General features: G+C 50.1%; 3 protein-coding genes across 3 annotated transcripts; 1 reads left to right on the forward strand and 2 right to left on the reverse strand.

The window, feature by feature from the left end:
- Nucleotides 1-1,107: 1,107 nt before the first annotated feature.
- On the forward strand, nucleotides 1,108-4,121 carry EPUS_09347 (uncharacterized protein; the record flags this gene model as incomplete). Its single annotated transcript, XM_007806433.1, has 5 exons — nucleotides 1,108-1,160; nucleotides 1,221-3,568; nucleotides 3,629-3,675; nucleotides 3,736-3,812; nucleotides 3,869-4,121. 5 exons carry the CDS (start codon nucleotides 1,108-1,110, stop codon nucleotides 4,119-4,121), a joined length of 2,778 nt encoding a protein of 925 aa, XP_007804624.1.
- Nucleotides 4,122-5,019: 898 nt separating this feature from the next.
- Nucleotides 5,020-6,422, reverse strand: EPUS_09348 (uncharacterized protein; the record flags this gene model as incomplete). The annotated part of the gene is made up of 4 exons (XM_007806434.1): nucleotides 5,020-5,250; nucleotides 5,339-5,742; nucleotides 5,790-6,210; nucleotides 6,255-6,422. The coding sequence occupies 4 exons, from the start codon at nucleotides 6,420-6,422 to the stop codon at nucleotides 5,020-5,022; spliced, it is 1,224 nt and encodes a 407-aa protein (XP_007804625.1).
- A 346-nt stretch (nucleotides 6,423-6,768) lies between these two features.
- Nucleotides 6,769-9,053, reverse strand: EPUS_09349 (uncharacterized protein; the record flags this gene model as incomplete). The annotated part of the gene is made up of 2 exons (XM_007806435.1): nucleotides 6,769-7,942; nucleotides 7,978-9,053. The coding sequence occupies 2 exons, from the start codon at nucleotides 9,051-9,053 to the stop codon at nucleotides 6,769-6,771; spliced, it is 2,250 nt and encodes a 749-aa protein (XP_007804626.1).
- Nucleotides 9,054-9,409: the final 356 nt, after the last annotated feature.

Here is a 9,409-nt window from a genome sequence, read left to right on the forward strand (position 1 = left end):
GGATATAATGGATTGATCTCGCATATTGAGACCAGCAGCTGACAAGAGGCCTTCTATATCTCCATATATTATGTGCTTCATTAAGCGGAAACAAGCATCTCCAGTTCTAGTTTAACGACTAAAAAGATACTGCCGCAACGTAGTCACAGATCCTAGCAATTACATCCGGCCGGCCATTTAGATGCTGGTCTTTTTACGGGGCTGAGCCATGAATGCCCGTCAGTCTTTTTATTGATCAATAATATACCGCAAGTTTAGAGAGCGATCGGGCAGCCCCTTAAGGTATCTTCGGTCAAGTTTAGGTAATAAAGGGGCGGTTCTATCTGCTTTCCTAATCAATTTTTCGGGCTACACAAGCTTTAGTCAGGGATGCTCTATCTCATTGCATGGGCGGGGCTGCCGGTACATTGACAGCTCTCCATTCTGTCTTTGTCTCCATTAATAGAGTCACCGAACCTTCATATCCCTTTTCGCGATACCTTCATCCCGCGCCTCCTACTTTCTTTGCTCTAAAATGAGGGCTATATCTGACCTAATTAAGGCCTAGGATGTCATTCAACGGCCAGTTTGCATGAATTAAGTGCCATATCTGATGACGATTTATTTAGGGGTCAGTACATGTGGCCTTCATCCACCAATAAGGCTTGATCTTATCGTCTAATACTATTGACGTATGCTAAATGTTGGAAGTCACTGGTATCTCACTCAGCGTCCCCTTGTAGAGACCAATAGAAAGCGCATAAGAGGCAATACCTCTACAGCTTCTATTTCGGGTCCAGGCTCAGACTATCCAGGATCTTGACTTACGAGAAGGTTTATGCAAGGCAGAAACGAACAGCATTTGGACCTGCCTGACAGCTTTGGCAGCTTACATATTTCCTGGAAATACTCCATCCGTCATAATGATCAAGATCATTAATCTTCTATTTTGAGAAGTCCTCTGTCTGGTGGACCTTCCTTTCTGGGTTTATGTCACGTGGGAAGTCAGGTGTCCTCTCGGTTAAGTGGGCGTGGTAATAGGCTACATTTGATGTATTCATTTTTAAAATCAAATGCCAAAATCTCGCCTCAATTAAGTAGGTTTAAGCGTCACTTTTTACATCTGCAATGTTAAATGTCAATCCTCGCTTCGGAAGGGCTTTCCGTCCTCTTTACAAAACGTCAGTACATGCCTGGCATTTACAATTTGCTGTCAGCCTTGCTCTATGCCGATACTCCAGTAACTCAGGGGATCCATATTCGAGCCGAGAGGGAGATCTCTCTTCGTACAAAGCGAGACCCAGTATCTTCACGGAATGGAACAAAGTTGGGCAATGGTCAGTGGCGCTTATCACTTCGAGGGGTGTTGAAGACATGGGAATGCAGTTCTTGCAACTGGCCCCTAAGAAAAAGGAGTCCGCCGCGGAAGCGCCACCCAACGCGCTAGACGTGGGCTTTGGTGAACAAGCAAGACTAGAAAGGCTCGAATATGCGGATCTTGCACCTGGGGAGACCATCAGACTCTTGACTCTCCATCCCGGAGAATATGGCCACCCACTGCACATGTCTCTCTCTCATCATAATATATCCAATTCCCGTGACGTTCCATCCTTCTCGGCGCTCTCGTACGTCTGGGGAGATCCGAAACAGCCTCGACCGGCTTTCTGTGATGGGAGAACCATTGGCATCACCAGGAACCTTTTTGGCTGCCTACAGCGTCTGAGACGCCCTGATGCTGCCAGATTACTCTGGATCGACGCCATCTGCATAAATCAGCGGGACCTCGAGGAGCGCGCAGCACAGGTTGGCATCATGGGCGAAATCTATGCCAAGGCGGATAAAGTTTTGATCTGGCTCGGAGAAGGGAACGAACATACCCGCGAGGGGGTCTACGCCCTTGAATCCATGGCTAAGGCGTGGAGCCCCCCGCCCGACCAGCCTATTTCTTTCTCTACAGTACTTAAATTTGCGCGCTCTAGCCGAATCCGCACCCTTGACTACTGGGCTCTAGGGAGACAGCAAAAGATCAGGTCCATCACCAACAGCGCATGGTTTACCAGAGCCTGGACATTCCAGGAGGTCGGCCTGTCGTCAGATGCAGAAGTTTGGATTGGTGATCACAACTTGCCGTGGAAAACGCTAGTCTATGCGTGGTTGCTCTCACTACACATGAACTTCGAGCGGACGCTATTCCTGAATGGCTACGGCAGGACGGTCGATACGGGTAGGACATGTATGCACGCAATGTTTGCGTACTGGTACCTGCAAAACCACGGAAACTCCAAGGAAGTTCGTGAGTGGTGCCAGCTGTATCGGTTGCTACGTCTGAGGCAGTTACACGAAGCTTCTGATCCGCGGGACCTCATCTTCTCGCTACTTTCGCTGTCTCGGACGGACAACGGCGAAAATTTCAAGCCTAACTATAAGTTGTCGGTAGAGGACGTCTTCACACAGGCTGCTGCCCAGACTATCAGGGAAAGCCGAGACATTTCGCTTCTCTCCGAGCGTGAAAGAAGGGGCGCAGATCTAGAACTCCCCTCCTGGGTTCCGGACTGGCGCTCCCCGCCAATCATAAATCCTCTCAACTCTTTGTTGCCCAGCGCCTGGAGGGAATACCGGGTGGGCCAAGGACGACCCCAAGATGAGCGCCTTGGAAGCATTGAGATATCGGACGGCAAGACATTGCGGCTGGCGGCAACCCACATCGACAGTGTCAGGGTATCTCACTCTGTCAGCCTCGAAGTACTCAAATTACCGGCTGAAATGAGAAGCCTCGATTGGAGCGAAACCACCAAGGTCCTGTGGTACTACATCCGGACAAGACTAGGCTGCGAATACGATTCCAGCTACGCACCAACTAGGGAACCTATGATAATTGCTCTCTTGAGGACCCTTTCGGGGGACAATTTCCCCACGTCCCCTGCGCTTGAACCGGATGAAGCCGCCCACCGGTTTCCGCTGCACTACAGCTTCATGAGGAACCCGCAATGGCTGACGCTCCGGGGACACTTGCTCCGCAAGCTCCGGGTATGGGACTACGAAGTCCCGCAGACGCACGGCATGAAACTGGGCGGTGCACCAGAATCCATAAAACACGGCCTCCGTGCCGCCCAGGGCCCGGAGGCCTTACTGCCCTACCTCCCATCCCTGCTCCGGAAATGGATCACGCAGTCTGGTACATCCATCGGAAAGTGCCCCTACATCGGTCCCATCCCCCGCGGAAACTCAGCCATTAACCAGGACGTTACGAACAGCGTCTACGTCAAGATGATACGAACCAGAATGAGGCGCCACTGGTTCAGTTACGTGCCCTTTCTGCCGTCCTGGGCGCAACAGAAGGCCAGGGTGCTGTACAAGGCGGTTGGATACGTCCGACTAGATTTGCACCGGTCGGAGCTGCTGCTGGAGCTCGTGGCGAACATTGACAAGACGATTCGCGGGAGGCGACTGCTGGTCACAGAGAAGGGCTACGTGGGACTTGGCAGCTTGGATGTGCAAGCAGGAGACCAGATCTCACTTCTGGGCAACAGCCCTGTGCCTTATTTAGTTCGAAAGTGTGGTGAGGAGCCAGTGACTTATCGGCTTGTTGGTGAGTGTTATGTCCATGGAATTATGGATGGTGAGTTATGGGGTACTAATTCTGAGAAAGGTAAAGATAAGGAGGTTTCTGACGAGGGGGGGTTAAAGGTCGTTGAGGTTAGCTTAATATAACTTACTGGTATCGCCTGGGCTACGGTATATGCTGACCAGACGTAGAGAGTGCCTTGGTTAACAGCTAACGCGACCAAGTCATCGAATCAGATTGTGTTCAAGACCTTACTGAAGCAAGCTCTGTATAACCAGAGTCATCATACAATTCAATATCATATCTGAAGGCGCCCCCAACCAGTATGTCCGATGCAATGACGACGCGTGCTGGCTGCAATGGACGTGCTGGAGCGAAGCGAACCCAAAAAGGGAGGTGTACAGTTTCCCATACTCTTTCATCAGCGAGAGTGGCGATAAATGACAGTGTAGGCAGTATGGAAGTGGAAGTACAGGAGCTACAGAAGACCTTGACTTCTGGAACATTCCTGGTCGACCAAGAGCAAATATTTCCTGGCATGGAAAATTGCCTCAACACCCAGCTATCGAAAGTCTAATTGGGTATAACTCAACCAAAACTGAGCGACCTCGACAGCCCTCTCTGGTTGGCCCCCATGCCGCTTTATGTAAGCCAGCTCAGGGCCTGGCTCAACTTCTGCTCAGTCTCGCTCTGGCTGCACCGCCACGGCTCAGGCAGCTTCCTGATGAGCTCAGTCACGGCCCCATTTTCTACCTTCTGTCCCTTGCCCAACCGATATGGACCTAGAAAGCGTCTCCTTGAGGTTATGGGCAACTTTACTCGAGCAGCATCCTCGGATGAGAGATTACACCTGACTTTGGGAATACAGAGGTACCCAGAACTGGGATCCCTGGAAGGGCCGCAAATCAGCACTTTTCGATGGGTCTGTTAGAGAAAGCAATGGTGGGTCTATTCGAATTCCGAGGAGGCAAACTCCCCTGAGCCCGTATGTCGGGCGGGCACGCTTAGTCTCAATATGTCTGTGATGATCGCCAAGTCCGGAGATCACGTGGATTCCGCTGAGCTTGGCACTACCGTGGAAGAGTCTTGGCATGGATGGATTTCATTGAGCTTGGCACTATCATGATGATTCAGTTGTGTTCTATTTCATTGAGCTGACAGTGCCGGGCAGTTGTGTTTCATTATGAGGGCAGTACTTATATCTGCTCTCTTTCTTACTGTACATAGATTTCTCTTCTCTTTCTTCTCCACGCTTAGTTCATCAAACTACCTTGAACTGCCTTGCGCTCTATTGCTCTTGCGTGCTCACGATCCTAACACGAACACGGCCGGGACTGTCATAGCCATAGCAAAGCTAAGTTACTTTGTACTATTTTCGAAGGCAGATCTTTAGTCGGCAAAGATCAGTCGATGATGCTATCGCAAATGGTTGTTTGCACTGTGAAGCTTTATGTTCACGCCCCCGGCCGCTTTATCTACCAATTTCCAATCACAGGGCAGTCGCCCTTTCGGCAAGGCTGATCCATCAATTGAGTCGAACTTTTGCAGGAGCCTGACTGTGACATAGGCAATCTCAGCAAGGGCGAATCGTTGTCCGATACATATTCGAGGGCCAGCGTTGAATGGGAGGTAGTTGAATCCAAATTTGCGCCCCTCCCATCGTTCTGGATTGAAGCGTTCAGCATCAGGGCCTCAAAGTTCTGGGTCTGAGTGCATTGTCCAAAGTTACAGGGAAGAGATGTCAGCACTGAGAAGCCAGAGGCACAATAGTGATGACAAGACGCAAAGATGTACCTGCCAAGCAACAAGGTGACCTTTAGGTATAAATACTGGCGAAATCCCATCGGAGCCACCACCCACGGGCAGTGTTGTGTCTCTAACGGCCTCACGGGAGTGGACCGGAACCGAAGGGTAGACTCGGAGAACTTCGTTCAAGAACCATTGAAGGTATGAACAGTTCTTGAGCCTGCTGAGCGTGATCTGCTTAGGTCGATCGAAGGATCCAAAGTCGTCTATGATGATGTTGCGAAGCTTCTTGAAAATATGAGGATATTGTGCCAATGAGGCCAAAAGTAAGCCAAGCGTTCCCGAGATGGTGTCGCTGCCTGCCAGAAGGATGTTCAACAGCTGGGAGCGGAGCTCCTGCGGATCCTTCACATCAGCGACAATAGCATCAAGAACGACGTACTTTCCCGTCCCTGGCTTTTTATCCGAGCCACCGCCCCTCAAATGGCGCTGGACATACATATCAACGAAGTTATGAACGCTTTACACTGTTCCTTGAATTTGCGATCGTGCATTAGCCAGAACAGGTCACCGTATATCATAGATCTCGCCGTTGTCTTCTCTGCTCCGAAGAAGGCCTCTACGAACTGCATCATCTCCTTCTTAGAGAACAAAGTACTCGTATCTGTACTATCACCTTTCTGGTTGTGTACGCTTTCGCCAAAGAGAAACTCTGTGGCAGTATCCATTGTAAAACACTCCAACAACGGTTGCATATCGAAAGTCGGGGTCCAGTCACCAGACTCCACGGCACCTGGGAGGGCATCAAAGAGATCTTTGACATGTGTCTCGAAGAGCCCCAGATCAGCTATCTGTTCACGCATGAATTGGGGTCTTAGAAGAGCTCGAGAGTGTTCCCATTTAGGTCCGTTCGCTGAGAACTGTTGGAATTAGCTCTGTATATGTTTTAAGTCGCAAAACGTACAATACCGAGACCCAGAAGCGCCTCGAACGCTCCCACTCTGGCCGCTGGCTGCTGAAAATCTTGAAACTGGGTCGCTAGCACAGCCTGCAGATTCTTCGGGTCGAAGGTGTAGAACCACGTCTCTCCCGGTGGATATTTTATTCGAAATGTTTTGCAGTCTCGTCCCATCTTTGCGCTCATTTCTTTCTTGCGATCTGAGAAGGCATAAGATAAACGGTTTGTGACGAACTGTGCTGACTAATCGACGGATCAGTGTGGAAATAGCAAGTTGTTCTATCTAATTCAGTGCGAGGAGCGCGCATTTATACGTACAAAGTTGCTATATCAAGCGAAATAGCGCGAAACGCAGATACCAAAAATACATGCGTGGCTGATGCAAAACGCGTATCAAATCTGTAACAAAACGCTGGTGACACACGTAGCAAAATAGCGCAAACTGTATTTTTGAGTTCAACACACCCCCCCAGGGTCAAAGCGTGCCGGATTGAGCCTGGTATGAAGCTCACGATGCTGCTTATGTATCGCCTAAATAGTGATAGCGCAGAGTTTCGATATTCGGCCCTGTTTCTGTCTGCTGCGGCGCCTGCGCCTGCTGTTGCTCTGCCGCCAAACGAGTCGATATATCGACTAGATTGAGCTGTTCGACGAACGCTGCGTGCTTCTGCGCAGGGAGTGGCTTTGTGAGACCGTCGGCAGGCATTTCTGCGGTTGGTATCCACTCTAGGTCGATTTTGCCGCTCTGTATCTCCTGGCGCAGCCAGTGGCGGTGGATATCGACGTGCCGCAGCTTCGAATCGAGTTTAACAGCATTCTTCGTCAAGATACGTATAGTTTGCACGTTATCGCAGTGGATCTTGACGTGCTGATTCGTAACGAAGCGAATAGAGTCGAAGAATCTCCGCCACCAAATTACCTCTCTACCGGCTGTGGATAGAGATAACAGCTCCGCCTCAGTGCTAGAAGTAGTGACCGTTTTCTGCTTGCTAGCGCGCCAATCTATAGCTCCTCCGTATAGCTGGAATAGGTATCTGTCAGAGCTGTGCTGAGTAGCAGGATCATCTGCGAATGCTGCGTCGCTAGCACAGTTGAATACCTGCGAGCTATTTCTGCCTGAATATTCGATTGCCAGCGTGCGCGTGCCACAGAGATAGCGAATAACTCGATTTGCTGCGGCTATGTGAGCCGCGCTGGGATTCTTCAAAACTTGCGCTAATTTCGATACTGCGTGCGCTATATCTGGGCGAGATATTACTGCGGCGAAATTTAGAGATCTAATTCGCTGCTGATAGGCCAGAATTTGCTGTGCGGCCGCTTTTTCGTCGCTTAATTCGGCTATTAGGGCATCGTCAGTCGGCAATGGCGTCTTTGGATGCTTGCTGTCAGCGTTAACGTTGAATTTGGCGGCTACTTTCGAGATATAGGAGTCCTGGCAAAGCCATAGCTTGCGCGTGGCGCGCTCTCTATCGACTCGAATCCCTAGAAACCACTTTAGCTCTCCAAGAGATCTCATTTCGAAGCGTTGGAGGAGGCGGCGTTCGAACTCCTTGAATTTCTGCTTATACTTTGGTTTGTAAAGAATAGCGATATCGTCAACGTAGAAGAACAGAAGGAGGCAGTCGCTGGCGAACAAGCAGTTGACGCCAGGGATCGAATGAAGCCCTAAATCCTCAAGAGCAGCAGTAAAATCTCTATACCAAAGGAGAGGAGATTGTTTTAGCCGTACAATGCGCGTAGAAGCAACCAGCTCTTGTTTGAGCGCTCGTAACCCTCAGGGGGTACGCAGAATATCTGCTCGTCGAGTTTGCTGTTGACGAACGCGTTAACAGCGTCATATTGGCGAATTTCGAGGTCAAACGCCGCGGCTATGGCCATTAGCGCTCTAAAAGTGCGTGCTGCGAGCGTTGCAGCGTACGTATCTTGCTCAGTAGATTGCAAGTCGCCTCGTACGCATAACCTAGCTTTGAATTTCGTGAGATAGCCGTCAGTATCAAATTTGTACTTAAATACCCACAGCAGTGGCAGGGGCGTAGCTGTTATAGCCTCATTTTCGACCCATTTGTACGTATCTCTGTTCGCCAGCTCTTGAATTTCTCTATCCGCAGCTTCCTTGAATTCTGCCGCGAATTTGTGCTTAGTCAGCTGGCGCCACGTGCGCGGCTCCGCAGGCAGCGTATCCCTATGTAGGGCCTCTATTTTTGCTCCTATAGTCTTTTCGCGCCCTAGAGCGAATGCTGAGTGGAATGGAGTGAGTTCTGTTGTTTGTGTGAGCGCTGTGGCGTAATTCTGGCGCCGCGTGCTCATTCGAGAGCGTTTTGTGCCTTCTGGCAGGATATTTTGAGTGCTGAAATCGGATTGATTTTCAGAAGGAGGCGCTGCCGCTGGCGTTGCCGCAGGCGCGTTATTCAGCGTAGAGATAGGCTGCGTAATCTGTGCGTTTTGCGTAGGAGGATCAGGAGTAGATTCTGGCGTTAGAAGAGCGTTAGAAGGCGTTACTTTGGCGCTGTTAGCCTGTGTAGGAGGCGAAGAGACGACTATCTCGTCCTCAATATCCTCCTCTTCGTTGGCGAGCGAATTTGGCTGTGTATACGCTAAATGCGGCGTATCAAGAATTTCTATGACCTGATCAGTAGTTTCGCGCAGAATTTGCCCTATATCTAGTTCTGCTGGGTTGTAGAATTGCTGCTCATCGAACGTAACATCCCTTGTTCGAACAACCTTCTCTAAACTCGGTATCCAAATTCGATAGATATTCGTCGAATCGTAGCCTACCAAGTATCCGATATGCGCTCTCGGCAGCATCTTCTGTTTGCGTGGTATATCCTTATTTAGAGGATAGGCCTTGCAGCCATACGCGTGTAGATGCGCTAGATTCGGTTTCTGCTTGAGAAGCGCCTCATACGGCGTTTTCCACCCCCTAGAGCGCTTGGGCGTTCGATTATTGAGATATCCTGTTGCTCTGACGATTTCTGGCCACAAATTAGCCGGTAGATTAGCAGCAATACGCAAACAGCGCGCTTTTCTAATTATCACCCCCCCAGAGCGTTCGGCTGCGCCATTTTGCTCAGGGGTATCAGGAGCAGAGCGCTCTGTAGTTATGCCGTATTTCTGCGTTGTTTCTGCGTACTTGTTTCCAAGCGTACGCTCTCCATCCGTGC

The sequence above is a fragment of the Endocarpon pusillum genome (genome assembly GCF_000464535.1).
Source record: "Endocarpon pusillum Z07020 unplaced genomic scaffold scaffold5453, whole genome shotgun sequence".
NCBI lineage: Eukaryota > Fungi > Ascomycota > Eurotiomycetes > Verrucariales > Verrucariaceae > Endocarpon > Endocarpon pusillum.